The 17217-nt window shown below is 33.5% G+C and overlaps 2 protein-coding genes across 2 annotated transcripts; both read left to right on the top strand.

Annotated features, from left to right (window-relative positions):
- The first annotated feature begins 9684 nt into the window (after positions 1-9684).
- LOC136980254 (choline O-acetyltransferase-like) lies at positions 9685-12266 on the top strand. Its single transcript, XM_067276344.1, has 4 exons — positions 9685-9927; positions 11372-11549; positions 11850-12052; positions 12162-12266. The coding sequence occupies exons 1-4, from the start codon at positions 9685-9687 to the stop codon at positions 12264-12266; spliced, it is 729 nt and encodes a 242-aa protein (XP_067132445.1).
- A 117-nt stretch (positions 12267-12383) lies between these two features.
- On the top strand, positions 12384-14330 carry LOC136980253 (choline O-acetyltransferase-like). Its single transcript, XM_067276343.1, has 7 exons — positions 12384-12463; positions 13223-13345; positions 13428-13566; positions 13635-13694; positions 13775-13912; positions 13984-14201; positions 14272-14330. Exons 1-7 carry the CDS (start codon positions 12384-12386, stop codon positions 14309-14311), a joined length of 798 nt encoding a protein of 265 aa, XP_067132444.1. The 3' UTR covers positions 14312-14330.
- The last annotated feature ends 2887 nt before the right edge of the window (positions 14331-17217 follow it).

Genomic DNA, 17217 nt, shown 5'->3' with positions numbered 1-17217 from the left:
CCCAACTCAAGAAATTATCTGGATCGTCATAATTCGTTGGGAATTTCATGACGACATCGGGAGGATCAAATTTTTCTTCAGAAAACACCAAATCTCGCTCACTATCCTCATCTGCATTCACATTTAGATATTTCTCAATTTTATCCATTCTGAACTCTGAAAAAAAAAACAATTCGTGAATTATTTGCGTCTAAGCGTCAGGGGATAATCAAGCAAATATTTTTCACAGATTTATGCTCATTATTATTTACTTCGACTGTCGTAATAAGATATATTCTATTCCAAATCAGTTTAAAATATTGAAATATATCTTGTAATTAATTTCTTGTTCTAGTTTTTGCAATTAATTAATTTTAAGAACCTTATGATTACTTAACGACAATTTTCTAGATCGGTAATTGTATTTTTATAAAAAATATTTGTACAGTATATTTTGTAGTCTGTGAAGATATTACTCACGTTTATATTTAACGCAATTTTCTTCAAAAAATTTCCGCACAAACTTTCGAATACGTCTTATAGCTTCGAAAATATTCTCTCAACAAAGAAAGTGCAATAATGGAAAAACTATTGTTGCCCGAATTCTTGCGTTTCCGCGTGACGTTAAAGCTGTCTTAATAAAAATACATAAAATTTTTAAAATATCGATGCATATTTATTTATTTTTGTTTAAATGATCTTTATTAAAAATGAATTTTGTACATTAATTTCTGGGCATTATAGAAAAGTAACATTGATAAACTGTGCATAAATATATTATTAATGCAGAAGCATGCGTTTTATATACATACAATAAATAAGCTGCTCTTTTTTTCTTCCTTATTTTAAATCAGTGTAAAAAATGTTGAGTTTAATATTCAAATGGAATTTGTAACAAAAATTTTAATCTGTAAACAAATTTTATAGCAACATTTAACTAATTATTTAATTTAAATATAATGCTCAATATTATCGAAAAGGAAATTTTAACAAATTTTGAAAGTGAAGTTAATGCTTTTATTCGAACGTCTGGAAACGTGACAACATGGCCGAAGAAATCATTGCCATATTGGAATTTGCAGACTTATTTTGACAAAATAACTTTATCAGGTGGTAGTCTCTTTAATTCGTATAACGGTAGACTGTCTCAGAGCTAAACAGGTTTAATAACTCCTTTATTGGTTTTTTAACATATGCATTTCGGATCAGTGTTATAAGTCCTGATCCCTCCTCAGTGCTACAAAAAACAATAAAAAATAATGTTAATAAAAAACCTTTGTTCTTTGTAGCACTGAGGAGGGATCAGGACTTATAACAATGATCCGAAATGCATATGTTAAAAAACCAATAAAGGAGTTATTAAACCTGTTTAGCTGTGAGACAGTCTACCGTTATTCGGATTAAAGAGACTACCACCTGATAAACATAAAATACAGCTACTAAAGAAAATTTAATAAAATAACTTTATATTCATAAAAAGAAATAGTAAAAATGATAATAATAATGAGAGATATTCATTCACTATTACTATTGCTACGGAAAAGCCTAAAAGAACTTGAAGAAAAAAAACAAAACGGCTAAGTACCGAAGCCATCCATTTTCAAGATTGATCTATTTACAACTAGCGACACAGCCGATATGTTTCAATCAGATATATTTAAATCTACGTCAAACAATCTAATATTTAATCACAACGTATGCGATAAAACAATATTACATATTTCACGCGAATGCTAACCGTCTTATTCGATTCTTATGATTATTTTATAAAATGGCTAAATAGAACCATGGTTATAGCGTGCCGTAACATTAGATAATAGGGAAGCGGTGTTTTCATAAAAATTTTAAACAAATACTGGAAATGACAAAATTAAACAGTTTGTTTATTTTAATTTTCAAATAGATAATATCTAATGTAGATTTAATAAGCAGAATTTTAGCTGCAGAAGGAAGACACTCATGGTCGATGTGGTGACAGCAAGCAAATTCTGTATCAATAATTAGACAAATACTAATCGATCGATTCGACGTGTTCCCAGTATATGAAAAACGATTTTTTTTTACTCGGCGAGAATCAGTTGCATTCAAGTGACAAGTCTATGTCTTAGAACATTGTACTCCTGCTCAGGCTTTCACAAGAGCGAGCCAGACACAAAAATAGCTACTTAAAAATTTTCATTTTTTGGAATTTGACAAAATCTTGAAGGAGGAAGCTAATAGTCTAGTTGTAACTAATGAATTGATAAAACGAGAGATCTGATCTAAAGCAAACAGGGTTAGAAAACTCACAAGATATTTGGGAAATAAATAACCATTAATATACCTTTACAATTTGCCGAGGAAAAAAAGAAAAACATAATTCTTTTGAGTAACCTTCACTCGCAAGAATGCATTAGAACAGAAAATACAAAGACTTCAGAAACTTTTACGATAAGACAAAGTACGAAGTAGACGTGTTTGAATAGGTGTTATTGTTATCTCATCACAGAAAGTAAATAAAAGTAATTAGTTAGTTACAGTCCAACCATTGCAGAAGTCGAATGTGGGGTTCGGGGCCGTCAAGATGTTTTATTACGTACGTTTTTTTGATAGGGTCCTGCCACCAGGTGTGTTTTACTGGAAACACCACCGACTGGGATGAAGTAAATGACTAAGGCGCGAGGGTAAGAGTCACTCTAAAGTCCAGGAATGAGCCTCTCAGGAGGAAGAATACAGAGTCGGATATAATCAATTAGAGGATTTAATCAATCAAGGAATTTATTAGCAAAATAAAAACTGAAAGTTCGGAACAGAGTTATCAAATCCGATTTTTGGAAATCCGCCTATCTTTATCCATACAACGAGGGGGGTACCTAACGGGGGGTATTCGAACTACGCGACTCACAACATACCATTTAAAGAAGATGTCTTCTTTTCGTCTATTTCGACAGTTAGTCAATCTCTTGATCCTGTTTCACTCTCGCTCTTTCTTGCTTGTACTGTTCTGGTACTGTCTGGACTGGACTGCACTTTCTGGCTGCTAAAGTCCTGTGTCTGTCTGACCGCCTCTGGTCTATTCTCTCTTGTCTGCTGTCCTGGGTCTGCTCTCACTTACTGCCTGTCTTGAATGTGAGAATTATACTCTGTCTTGAGTATGACAACTATACTGGTGAGAACCTCTGTCTCTCTGAGTATGAGAATGGTACTCATTTTGTCGGGCTGGACCTCTCCTTTTAAATACTTCCAGCATGAAAAGGTTCGTCATCCGGTGATGATCCATTTGTGGTGTCATCATCGGGTGACGATTTATTTGCGGTGTCGTCATCGCAGCTGAGATGATCGTTTTCTGTTGTTTTTATTTGGCAATGACATCTAGCTTTTGTAGAGTCATCATTGAGTCGATGTGACTCATCTTGCTTTTGGGGCAGTTCTCATCATTACTCATTGATTGCTTTGTCATTTTTTCCTTGGCATGTTGTGAGATTTGGATAATAAACCGTTTTATTCTAATCGTTTTAAGTTAGTATTAAAATTTAGAAAAGGAGGTCCCCAGATTGGTAAAATAGGCGAATTTCCTCTTACAACTTCGGTTGTTGTTTAAAATACAATTGAAGTTCACGCAAATACATAATTATCAAAAAATGGTAAAAATAAGTGATTAAGTAAATATTATTATATTACAAATGTTGAAAACAGTAGTTCACAAAATGTTAACATCGAGGTATTTTTGGAGTGGGGAAATTGTGGTCCTCACACTTGTTTACAGTTTGAAAAATGGACTTTTGAAGTTGACGATTTTTTCCCTGAAAAATTCCCGAAACGTAATACTTTTTTGTTTTCGTTATAAATAAACGAAAACGATATATTTTGAGTACATTTATTGATTAATACATCAGAAACACAATCCCAGAAACATCGAAAACAAAAAACTGCGAAAAAAATTTCGATTTTTTAAAATGTTAGGTGCGGGGGGTACACCTGCGCCCCATGCGCAGAACTCCGCGAGAGCGCCCCCGCGCGCCTAACTCAAAGTTAATATTGTTTAAATTAGATATTAATTTCCAATTATATTACAATACAAAATAATTGAAATATCTAACTTTATCCTTTTAAACTTCATCTCTCAGATATACAGCGTTTTATAATGTGTATTTCAAATTCTGATTACATTCAGTCAAAGGAATTTATGCAACGTAACACATAGGCGATCTGCCAAAAGGGTACTACCCAATAGGACTTTCCATAGGAAACAGGCTCCATTTTAGGTGTGGACAGGTAAGAAAAATTGACAAATTCCATCTTGTCAGCTCGTTCATCAAGCTTAAACGCAGGATCAACTATGCCACTATGGTATCGAACTTTTGCAAGTGTTAATTCGTCATAAATCTACGTTAAAATAGCATATTTAAACATTTTAATAATTAAACATCGTAGAATTATTTAAATATAATCAAAATTTTAGTATAAATTTTTAAAAATAATCCTAACAATATTGCTTTCAGTCCATTAATATCATAATCGTTTCCCGTAAATAGTTTAATTAATTATCAATTTTAGTAATATTTATGAGAATAATTAATGAAAATTAATAATTTTACTAATTTTGTTGATTGTTGGACTATGAAATCAAAGTTGAGTTTTAATTAAACACTTGGCTTTATTTCCATTTTTATTTAATTCATCTTTATTTAGTTCATAGTCCAATAATAAGCGCAGAACCCAAACGGTTAGGAGGGTAAGTTGAAGTTTGGTACACAGGGTATGTCACGAGAATGTACAGTACACTAAGAGGGACTTTTCGAAATCCCCCACGGGGTAGAGGAAGAGGATTAAATCTTTTCCTAAAGCACTGGGCTTCTACTGTACTATTTTAGAGGCGGTGTTTTGCGTTTTTGACCGCGTTTAATAGGGTACACCACGAGAATGCACACTAAAAAAGGATTTATAGAAATCCCCCCCCGCGGGGGAGAGGTTAAGAATTAAGGCTTATCCTAAAGAAGTCGGCTTCTATTATAAATAAAAACTTATTTTACAGTGATATATTTTTGTATAATCAATAACACTTATTACGTTTAATGCCATTTCCTCACATCTTACCTTTTATATACCTTTTGATCATTTGATCGAAGAATACATTCAAAGACATGATTCGTAGAAATATGATAAAAGCATAAAAAGGAACAAAGTATGCAAAGGGTTTAAAATATACAAATTTAATACACATAATAAAATAATATTTGTGTATAAAGTATACTAACAAATTAATAATTTACAATTGTTTTTATAAATAAAAAGTAAATTAAATTGTAATCTGAATTATTAATTATTATATTATATTATTTTAATTATTAAAAATTTAATTTCTAAAAATAAGACCTTCATTTCAGCACAGAATATTTAGAGAAAAAAGGGTCTACCAATATTGTATTGAAGCCGCCTGGCAATATTTGTTCTTTTACTGTGTTATGGTTTAAAATAAAGAGTAAAATTAAAGTGAACATTTTTATTTACGAGGTAAACAGAACTTGAAAAACTTATTTACCATTAAAGTATTTTACATAAATTTATGGAAAACCTGGTAAGCTATAATAAAACACAAATAATATTGTCTGAATAAATATATAGATATTATTTTCATTATTATTATTTTTAATGTTTCTGATTAATAGTTAGGATAAATAATGGCCAACACAGTTAGGAAAGTATATTTAGATAAAGAAAGTTTTAAGAATGCAGTGAAAGAAACAGAAGAAAAAGTTTGCTCAGAATTAGAAATAAAATGGCTGTCACAGAAGGTAAACGTAATTACATGTAGTGCCATCTCTTGGTGATTACAAAATTTTAAGAGCATTATATATACTTTGAAACGTCTAAAAATGATTTCATGTAAATAATTAAAAATTCCTAATCTTCTTAACAACTATTTTTGAATTTGCTACGAATTGGACTGTAGCCTCGACAATTTCTGGTTCGTTTTTGAGATGCGTTGCAGTGTTTCTTTTGCTGTCTAGTATTCTTGATTGGTCTACCTCGGCTTCTTTAATATCGGCGTAAAACTTAGAACCCAATAATTCAGTAGTTTCTTTGGCTTTAATAATTGGGTTTATGAAGAAACACTTCATACTTGCATACTTCGTACTCCTTTGTATCCTTACCCTATTTGCACAACCTGGCATAATGGAGTTATTGAAGCTACTGGGCATGGTAAAAAGTGAAGACAGCATCAGCGCAATTATTCAAGATATTACAGGTTGTGAGAAATAAAGAATTTTCAAGGACTTGCTACAAATAGATTACATATTGGTTATTAACAATATGTGACATATCGTAACAACCAAAACTTATAAAAACTAATAAGCATGCTTAAAATTAATAAATACAAATGTATTTTGATAATTTATGAATTAAGAATAATTAGAAAATAAAATTTTCTGCGAGAATAACACCACCTCGAAACGCGTTTAAGAACATATATACATAAATGAAAGCCATCAGCTGTACACAAGGTGTTTAGACGGTGGAAGAGAGGGTAAGGGAAAGGGGGAGAAAGGAGGGAGATGTGATAGACAGTAAAGAAAGGTAGGCTCCCTCTGAACGCCTATGTCTGGCTACAGTACCCTCTACGTGTGATGTTGGCATGTAGTTTTTTTTAGGCTGCAAGGCTGTAGTCCCCCGTAGGGTCTAAAAGAATAGCTGAATATAGACAAGAGCAATAATTGAGTGCCGCCGCGAATATCTAAGGTAGAAGTTAGTGCCAAATGGCTGTTAGTAGGAAGGCTTATATCTGCTTAATACTAATAAAACTGAACGCGAGCGCGAATCTTAATACTATTAGCAGCTAGACAGACAGCGCAAAAAGCGAACGAACACAACGACAAACTACACAAGACGAACGGACCGACTGAAGACAAACGAGCAAGACCCCGAAATTTTTTAAAATTTTAATTGATTTTTATTTTATTTTTTAAACATTAACTTACTCACTAACTAAACTAACCTACCATAACGTAATCAGAAAACTAAAGCTAACAACTCTAATCTAATTTCATCTAACTTATCACAACCTAACCGAAAACCAAGCTAAGCGTTCCTAGTCTAACTTACAACTAGGACTAACTTAAACTAATCGAATTTAGACTGGAAAGGAAACGGAAAATGAAATTTAAAATACAAAGTTAGAAAAGTTACAACTGTTACAAATTGTTTCAACTGTTTAAACTAACAGTTGAAACAAAGGGAAAGCTAATTGCCATCCGTGAGTGAGTGCTCTCAAGTAAGCCAATAAGAATTATGAATGCAAGTAGATGATGGAACATTGTACTGTACTGTACATATGTGAATGAGTTGATGCGAGTTGCAAAGTCAATTGTGCCCTACAGAAATAGCAGCTCTCATTATCCCTAACGGGATTGTACCTATTGCAGCGAAAAACTAAGTGAATTTGGTGCGATCCTATATACCTTACAAATGTGGAGAGCTAGAACCCTTTGAACAGAAAACAGTTTTTTACGGTTATGGACTTTGGCGGCAACATGGACCCAGACCTGTATGGCATAGAGTAGTGCTGGCTGAATTGCACCCCTGTAAATAAGCTTACAAGTTAGTAGCGTTAGGGCCACGCCCCATGTGTTCCTAGCAATACTAATGAAGGCGTTAGACGTCATTTTAGCTTTGTCCGTGATAAAGTTAATGTGGGGTGTGAAGTTAAGTCGCTTCTCAAGAATCACACCTAAATATTTAATTTTTGTTGTTTGCTTTATTCTGTGAGCGCCTACTCGAAAGGTAAGCTTCTTTATGTGTGGCGCCTTTCTAACATCATGCTTTCGCATTTCTCTGTGTTAATGGGTTGCCTATGCTGAATATTCCACTGATAAATGTTATTGAGAATGTCATTGCATATCCTGTAAGTGTTTACTTTCCTGTGTGAAGCTAGGATAGTTTTGTCGTCTGCATAGCCTTGTATGCAGCAACCAGGAGGCAGCGTTTTACTTAAGTGCAGAGTTATAGGCTGTGTTCCAGAAACCAAGACCACACCTCGATCTCTGAGAACAACCCTGAATGATGGGTATAATTATGTCATTTTGTATTGTATAAACACCTGCACTTCTGTTGCCAAGGTAAGATTGAAGAAGTTTGTAAAAATTTTGAGGGCAGTGATGAGTGTGTGATGTGGTCAAGATAGAAGGCCATCAAATGTGATCAAAAGCGCCTCTAAAGTTAATAGTAATTATTGCCAAATGCTAATTATTGACCTTAAGAACAGCTGTTGGACGACTTTCGTGGAAGTTTTTCGTGAACGGGGAAGTCGGGATTGTAGCAGAATTTGTAGTATTTAACGTAAACACTCAAATATATCACAAGATTTTCGGTCATTTCAATGATGTATATATGAGGGAACCAAAAATACGGCCCAAAACTAAAACTTCTATTAGGTATAGAATTACGGAATTTGCTGAGATCATAGACAACGTTTAATAAAAAATAAATAAATTTTACTTGATTCGAATCTATGCATAGAAAGTTTATTAATTAGTTTTGATATTTTTGATACTTGAGTAACCTATTAATCACAGTTTTTGTACATTAATAGTAAATTTATCGGATATATAAACTCAACCATAAACGAAAAATTATTTATTGTGACTTAGTCTCAATGCGGGTGCAGAAAGGAAGACGACAGTGGGACTTCATAGGCATACAATTTTTTCAAATTGCATTCCAATAACACTACAAAGGAAATGACAAAAGTGGAGCTGAACAACGGCTTTTCGGCTTTTTTGACGTTTATAACACCCAAATTGAGATCAATTTGCCATAAAAGTCTTTCCCCATAAGATTTTTTATGGGACATTTCCTTTGCTGATCACCCTCATGTGACATACAAACAAAAAAAATTTTAAAATAATTTTATTAACATGAATTACAAATTTGAACTACCAAAATAAATCTTGAAATAAGGTTATGATTTTACTTTTATCAATTACGCATTAATATTATCAAAGCATTATTGTGCAACAACCGACTTACATTGTTTCAACTTTAACAAAAGTCTTCAGCAAATTGTTGCAATTCGAGCTCCTTCTTCTGAAACGAAACGAAAATGTGGGAAAGAAAAGAAAGAGTGAGTCGAAATCATCAATTATAATAAAGGATTTTATATTCTGTAACGTAATTGACAGTGCATTCAACAACCATAATACATTTTCATTTGATAAATCACTTTCCTTTATAGAAATTGCCAAAGCCGTCGGTTCCCGAGCTGTCTGTTACTCTAAACAGATTTTTGGAAGGAATAAAAGCAATTGTTCCTAGTAACAAATACGAGGAAGCTCGAAGATTGGTCGAAGAATATCAAAAGTCGGAGGAAATTCAAAAGCTGCAGGAATTCTTGAAGAAATATGCAGAAAGCAATGAAAATTACGTGAGTGTTTCTTCTTTCTCGACAAGCTGTTTCGCTAGAAATAATAATAAACGCCTTTGCAGGTGACCGAATTCTGGCTAAACGATATGTATTTGAAAAATCCTTTGCCTCTTCCAATCAACTCCAATCCGTTCTTCCTGCTGCCAAAACGAGAATTCAAAACGGATGACGAAAGATTTCGGTAATGATTACTCGTAAAATAAACATTTCTAATTTGTCTTATTAATGACTTTGTACTATTTCTCAGATTCGTGGCGAAATTTATTCTCTTCTCGCTTAATTTCAACAAAAAACTCGACAGGTAAATGGAAATCACAAATAAGAGACAAATTATTTACACGAAAGAAACAGTTACTAAAATAATTCATTTGAATTATTGTAGAGTTGAATTAAAAGAGGAATTTGCTGGAGGACAAGGGAAAGGGAATGCACTTTCCATGGCCACGTATTATCAGTTCTTCACGGCGTACAGAAGACCAGGCGCGATTAAAGACGAGCACATTTTTAGTGAAGGCAGCAGATATTTCATTGTGGTGTGCAACAATCAGGTAATAAGGAAAAAAACAATGCTTTTGATCGTTTTTATAACTTTCCGATATTTTGAAGTTGCCTTTTATAAAAATAATGGAAAAAAGTACAATTGATTGATGAATACAGGGTAGTGGTAATCAATAATCTAAATCACTTCAGCAGAACAAAATATATCACTAAACATCTTTTTGGTTGTTGATTCGTTCTATTTGCAAATGTTTTCAACCTATTAAATAGGCCAACCTCAGGCGACATTTTTCTATTGAACCCCTCTTTCACATTATATTGACGTTCTTTACGTCTAATTCTCAAGTTTTTTGTGCAGACACTGATGTAATCTTTGTCTATCCCGCAACTGCATGTTTTCATATGATAGTGTATATTGTAGTAAACACGTACCGTATTAAATTTATCTGTACTAATTAGTAAAGGTATCTTCTCGAAGACGTTTTCATTTACATTATTTATATTACCACAGAACCATTCCAGTGTTGAGAAAGTACTTTCTCTATTTCATTTGCATTTTGTACTTAATTAATTTTAATTACATGGATTTATTAGATACTAGCTGACCCGGCCACGCGTTGTTGTGGCTCAAAATGTATCTATTATAAATGTGTAACACTTCCCCTGTAAAAGGAATTTCAAAAAATCCCTTTTTAGTGTATATTCTGTTGACGTCACCTATTAAAACGCGATTAAAAACGCAAAAAACCGCATGTAAAATAGTATAAATAGAGGCCGAGTTCTTCACAGTAAGCCCTAATCCTGTCCCTTTCCCCGCTGGGGAATATCGAAAAATCCCTTTTTAGTGTATATTCTGTTGACGTCACCTATTAAAACGAAATTAAAAACGCAAAAAACCGCATGTAAAATAGTATAAATAGAAGCCGAGTTCTTCACAGTAAGCCTTAATCCTGTCCCTTTCCCCCCGTAGGGAGAATTTCGACATGTATATTATATAAAAACACGTGCATATTCGAATGCAACGTTGTGTCAAAATTTCAAAGGAATCGGGTGGAACAAACAAACGTTATATTTTATTTATATAGATAGATAGAAAATGATATTCTTTATGGCATTATGCTTTTCTGTGAGAATGGACTACATTCTCACAGAAAAGCATAATGCCTCACAGAAAAGCAAACTTAGGTCGTCGGAAGTTAGCGCCATCTGTTGGACATAAAAGCCTTAATCCACATATAAATATATTTTTGGAAGGGGGGAAATAATTATCTTCACATATGCCACAAACTATCACGGGAATGTATTAAACAACTTCCCAAAGTTTCATGGCAATCGGATAAATGGTGTGGTAATGCATGAAGGACAAACACACACACAGACAAACACACACACACACACACACACACACACAGACATACATTCGTTTATATATATATATAGATTAGATTGATATATGCTGATGTTTTCACAATTATATGTTTAAATATTCAACAGTTATTTCAAATGAGGGTGACTCCTTTTATGGATAGTTATCCAAGTGTAAACACTCTCACAGAAGAGCTCAAGAAAATCGAAGCGTTAAGTAAGCTGAAACCACACTATCCACCAGTGGGCATTCTCACAGCTCTCAATCGGAAAGAATGGGCAAGGATACGAGAAGGAATGATCGAAAGTGAGAGATGAAAGCCAAAGCCATTTCTTTGATATTAGAGAGGTTGCGGCCGACGTTTTCAACGCGAAAACGTGAACGTCGAACATTCAGCGCTGCCTTCCTGTAATCTTAGAAGTATGACAATGGCATTTAGAACGTCCAGCATGATTCCTTTGACGTTCCAAACACCATTGTCAAACTTCTAGACTTACAGGAAGGCAGCGCTGAATGTCTGACTTACACGTTTTCGCGTTTAAAACTTCGACCGCATCCTCTCTATTAAAAATCCTTGATCGTTAACTAAAATGTACGATTACGCAGATGAAATCAATAAAGAATCCATTCGGATTATTGAAAATTCTATGTTTGTGGTGTGCATGGATGAATCGAACAAAGGGGTAAGGAAACAAACCAGATCGAAGAGCTTTTCGGACGAGAGGTTGGAAGAAATGGCCCACCACATCCTTCACGGTAATAGAACTGAACATTCCACCGGTAACAGATGGTTCGATAAATTTATTCAGGTAAAATTTATTTATTGCTAACAAGTAACAGAAAAAGTGTCGGTAATTTTCAATTGTATAAAATCGTACATTAACTGATACGAAATTATTTACTCTTGCCGTTCCGTAGTTTATCGTGACCAAAAATGGTGTGAACGGAATTGTAATCGAACATTCGGTGTCGGAAGGGATTACCGTTTTAAGATTCTGTGAAGAATTTCTGGATTTCTTGTAAGATATTGTTATCTCTTGAATTAAATATAAGAAACAGAAGTGAAGTGATTGATGTATTTACAGGGAAAATGATCAGCATCTACACTTAGCGGGTAGCGAACGAAAATCAGACGATGAAATGTTAGTTAAAAGACTTACGTGGAATATCAGTGAATCACTTGCAGAAGAGATTAAAAATGCATCCGCCGTCACAGACACGTAAGATTCTGTAATTTTGACTTTCCGCTAATAATAATTATCATTGACAGGCAGAAAACAAGAAAAAATGTCAGTTTGCGCTTTGCCTATCTTTAGTATCATAACTTCTAACAGTTATGATACGTAAAGCAACACGTAAAATCACTAAGTTTGTGGTGTTTAGATTTGAAAAGACTTTAACTTTTATTAACCGACAATTGGCTATAGCGCATATTGGTTCTACCATTTAGTAGATTTTTTTGATTCTATCAATTGATTTATTATTATTTCTCGAGTGAAATTTATCGTAATTACAAATAAACATTGTGGCAATCTCAGCTCAATATTCTGTTATTTTTAAGAAGTCCTTCGACAAATGTAACATCTGAAAACATTTATTATTTAATTTATTTAAGAGCCTAAAATAATTTCCTGTTATTTGTGCATCATAGCCAATCATATAACGAGTTTTTTCATGCGCCATGTATAAGATTTTAGTTTTGACTAACCATTTTTGGAAGAAAAAATACGTACGATAGAAAGGGTTGGCCATTTTGAAATATTAGTCAAAACATTACGAAATTGGACCGCACACAGCAAAGTTTAATATTTGAAAATAAATCTTTTTTCTTCATTTCAGGAGCTTCTTTATATCTGTGCACCCGTTGCACCTACGTAGTTATGGCACTCATTATAGCTTTACAGCTGTGTTTTATTTGATCTTTAAAGACAATTATTGTTCGAAAACGTATAAATACTCTCTGTAAATATTATTTTCAGGTTAATCGACACGCTCGAACTCAACGTTTTTATATTTAAGAATTACGGCAAAGGATTTCCGAAGAAACAAAATATCAGTCCAGATGTGTTCATTCAGTTGTGTTTGCAGTTGACATACTTCAGGTTTATTTGAACGATGTTTCTCTTTCTTTTAATGCATATTTGAATGTAGTTAAACGTTAATCAATGTTATTATTATTATCAGAATGCATAACAAAGTGACGGCCACTTACGAAAGTGCCGCTTTAAGAAAATTCAGATTCGGTCGCATCGACAACATCCGCGCTTCTAGCCAAGAGGCTTTGGAATTCTCAAAGTCTATGTTAGATCCTTCTCTGAGTCAGGTCAGTTGAATGGAATCTTCTCAATTGTTATAAAATACGATTCAAATTGACTCGTTCGATATCTTTAGACAGAAAAATGGGATAAATTCCAAAAAGCCGTGAAAAAACAAACCGAAATTCTCCGTTACGTAAGTAGGAAAGAGCTATAAATTAACCGAGTAAAGTAATTAACAATTCCGTAATTGTCATAATATCTGTCATTACGCAGACAATCAACGGAGAAGGACCGGATAACCATCTTTTGTGTTTAAAGGAAATGGCTGCTATGTATGGTTTAGAAGAACCGGCACTTTATAATACTGATTATTACAAAGAGTTCCTGAATTTCCGCTTATCCACCAGTCAAGTAAGGCATCTTTCTATGCATTGACTAAGTGTTAGCGAGTGGAAGAGAATTAAATGAATGGATTTTTGTAGCTTCCAACGACCTACGACATTAAAGTTGGATACGGTCCTGTGGTGCCCGACGGATACGGATGCTCATACAATCCAGAAGAGAATCGTATCGTCTTTTGCATTTCTTCTTTCAAAAACGCCCCCTCGACGGACACGGAGAAGTTTGCACAGAATCTGCAAGCGAGTTTGATGGAGTTGAAGGAGCTTTGTGAGAGTGCTAAGGCTACTGCTTCTATCAGGTTGTTTTCTGTTGTATAACAATTCATTCGTGTTCTAGACAATTGCATTACTCACATGGTGTTGTTTTAGTTCACCGACAAAGGCTGCAGTTAAAGCTGAAGCAAAGTAATGGAACGAAGAAAAATTTATGCTATTCGGAAGTTTTCGGTTTATGCCGCAGAAATTCGGCTTCAAAATTATTGAACTGAGCAAAATTATTTAATAATGATTAAAAATTTATTTAATAAATTTCACGAAAACATTCGTTGTTCTTCTTATTCATTTAGTCATAATTAATTGAATATAAAGTAAGTTCGACGTAAGAAAAAGTGATATTTAAGGTTTTTGTTATTTTTATTCAACAGTATTTAAATGTTTCGTAACTAACATGAAAGTACACGGATAATTAATATCTTTCGTGAGTTATAATAGAATATCAAAATTAAATTCCATTATTATTTAAATGTACTGTACTATACATCCTGTCGTTTTGGAAATTCCGAACACGATGTAGGTTATTGCTCAGATGTCATCAACATTGGCTCAATTCAATTATTTACGATGTTATTTCATACATATGAATAATAGACTTATTCGAATAAAATCGCTTTGATAGGACGAACATGTGTTTTATGAACCTTATTTTCTCTTGTCAGTTGATACAATGACGGTGTACGAACGTTTTGTCTGGTGTTATCGTTAGTTTCATTTTCGGAATGTACAGGTACACTTTGAGTACTACGTAGTACAAATTAGTATGTTCTCATTTTAATCCACCACATCGTACCATACATGCGCCTTCTCATTGTTGTGTATGTCGTCGCTATTATATATCACTTTTCTCGCTTTCCATGGAGTTCGGTGTTAAGTTTTTCAAGCTTGTGATTTCCACTTTTACAGTAGAGTTAATTATACTGTTTATTTTTATCCCTTTTCAACCTTAACACAAAATTTAAAAAAATAAGTGAACTATTAAGAAATTTGCCAGATTTTCCGGAATGAAAAAATTTCCGGGGATATTTCTTTGGTTAAAAATAGCCAAGGTCCCGTTACAAAAACCCCAATTCAAATCATTACGATATTAAACACTACTGCAGAGTAGATATGACGCGACTTTTTAATTGCCGATGACATTGTAACGCTGTCCTTGCCGGGAATTACGTTAAATGGTGTCAGATTTACGTTACATTCACTCCCATTACGATTCCGAATGCCGTATTTATTATTGTATAACCTAATTACTATAGTAATATGAAAAATATTATTAATAATTCTATAAACGGAATATTTGCCACACTGTTAAATAAAATATAACAAGTGGCGTGTTGAAATCGGCTGGCGAGAGCCTATTGTTAAAATTTTTATGAATAGATAAATTATGACTGATATAAAATAAATAATATAAAGTAAAAGTCATGATTTCTATTTATGATTTGAAAATACCGGTAATAAAAATACAATCTCTGTTATCTGAATTACAAGTTAATGAGAACAGCCATATATTACATAATCATGTTTTTCTATTTACGAAGGATTTATATTTATATGTCCTAGAAGGATTTGTTGGAGGCATTGTTAAACCTTTAAAACACGTTACAATTCCATAAATGATATTTACCGGTAACAAGGCCTCAAAAATAAATTAATAAATGCTAACTGTTCGTCTTAGTATCAAAAACTGTTTAGTAAGAGACAAACATATAAAAATGTCTTTTAAAAATAAGCCACTTGTTTTTAGACTAATTCATAAGGACCTAGTGTACTGCTAAAAGGCCTGTTTATATAAAAAAATAGCTTTACATTTAGATTTTTTAGCCTCTTATAGCAACTCTCGGTACACTTATAAGACCTCTCAGGGCCTTATAAGGTTCTATCTGAGACGTAGACAAGTCTCTATAATGTGCTGGAATCCAAAACAACAGTTAATCATTTAATTATAAGGTTTTATAGAAACACTGCATCTAGAATCGTATTTTATTAGTAAGCCTTGGCTAATTTATAAGGTTTAGGACGGCCCTAAACTGTTAAACCCTATTTATATGTGTAAAAAAGAAGCTTTACAATTACAATCTTTGGCCTCTTCCATAGCTGCCCTCGGTACATTTATAGGACCTCTCAGACACACGTACGGCCTAGAAGGGCGCGTCGGTGACGTCGGTAAGCCGCCGGGATACGTGCAGAGTACTGAAACACAGCCGTAAGGAGGCAATTTGAAATCTTTAACTGTAACGTAATTAATTGTGTTTTAATATGATTAATAAAAACAAGACCCTATTATTTAATAAATATCCATATCAGATATATACATTACGATAATCTGTCAAGTTGAAAAACAACTTTAATCAAAGTAGCCTTTACCCAATAAGCCACTTTTCGTCTAAGTGATCAATCTTAAACAATTCACGAACTCGTGATATATGCAACCCGATTTACGTGACGTTGCTATGGGAATTATTCTCTTGTGTGCTCGTGTTGAGTGGCCGCTTTTTGGCATCCCTTAGCATCTCGATGACTGAGTGTCATCTGGATTTTTGTGGGTTGTAAAGGTTGATGTTCGTCCTGTCTACGCTATTTAACTCGTAGGCAAATTGTATGAGTGGGCCCTCGGGGCCCTTTTTCTTACAATAGCTGACTTTTAATGCGTTTTTGAAAGAAATTAGTAAAACGGGTAAAACGGGCAAAACGGTAAAACGGGCATTTATTTGCTAATTTGAGAGTTATACGGAAAATCTGAGTGTATTTTATAGAGGGTTTTATTAAAATCTTCCACCTTGTACGGGGGGTTCTAAACGTATTTTTGGTGTAAGGCACACATTTTTTGATAACTTTCGATTTGTAGAAAGTCCTGAAAATTTTTTCGGTCCTTTTTACCGAGAAATTTAATTAATTTTGTCACTTAAACGAGATTCTTGATGTCTTTTCGGAGTAAACTGGACTTTTTGGTGCATTTTTCAAAGGTTTTTTGAAATTTTGTAATTTTGTTTAGGGTTCTGGAGATCTTTGAACCTCTACTTTTCATGTTCATTTCATTTCATT

Source organism: Centruroides vittatus, unplaced genomic scaffold, assembly GCF_030686945.1.
Source record: "Centruroides vittatus isolate TY-2023 unplaced genomic scaffold, ASM3068694v2 contig_682, whole genome shotgun sequence".
Taxonomy (NCBI): Eukaryota; Metazoa; Arthropoda; class Arachnida; order Scorpiones; family Buthidae; genus Centruroides; species Centruroides vittatus.
The sequence above is the reverse complement of the archived record's forward strand: the minus strand, read 5'-3'. Positions and strand labels throughout refer to the sequence as shown.

What these genes read in the sequence shown, in the direction of transcription:
- LOC136980254 (XM_067276344.1), top strand. Translation starts at nt 9,685, where the DNA reads ATGGAAATCACAAATAAGAGACAAATTATTTACACGAAAGAAACAGTT. An exon ending in ACGAGAAGGAATGATCGAAA is followed by an intron (nt 11,550 to 11,849) that starts GTGAGAGATGAA and finishes ACGATTACGCAG; the next exon opens with ATGAAATCAATAAAGAATCC. An exon ending in GGTTCGATAAATTTATTCAG is followed by an intron (nt 12,053 to 12,161) that starts GTAAAATTTATT and finishes GCCGTTCCGTAG; the next exon opens with TTTATCGTGACCAAAAATGG.
- LOC136980253 (XM_067276343.1), top strand. Translation starts at nt 12,384, where the DNA reads ATGTTAGTTAAAAGACTTACGTGGAATATCAGTGAATCACTTGCAGAA. An exon ending in TTGCAGTTGACATACTTCAG is followed by an intron (nt 13,346 to 13,427) that starts GTTTATTTGAAC and finishes TATTATTATCAG; the next exon opens with AATGCATAACAAAGTGACGG. An exon ending in AAACCGAAATTCTCCGTTAC is followed by an intron (nt 13,695 to 13,774) that starts GTAAGTAGGAAA and finishes GTCATTACGCAG; the next exon opens with ACAATCAACGGAGAAGGACC.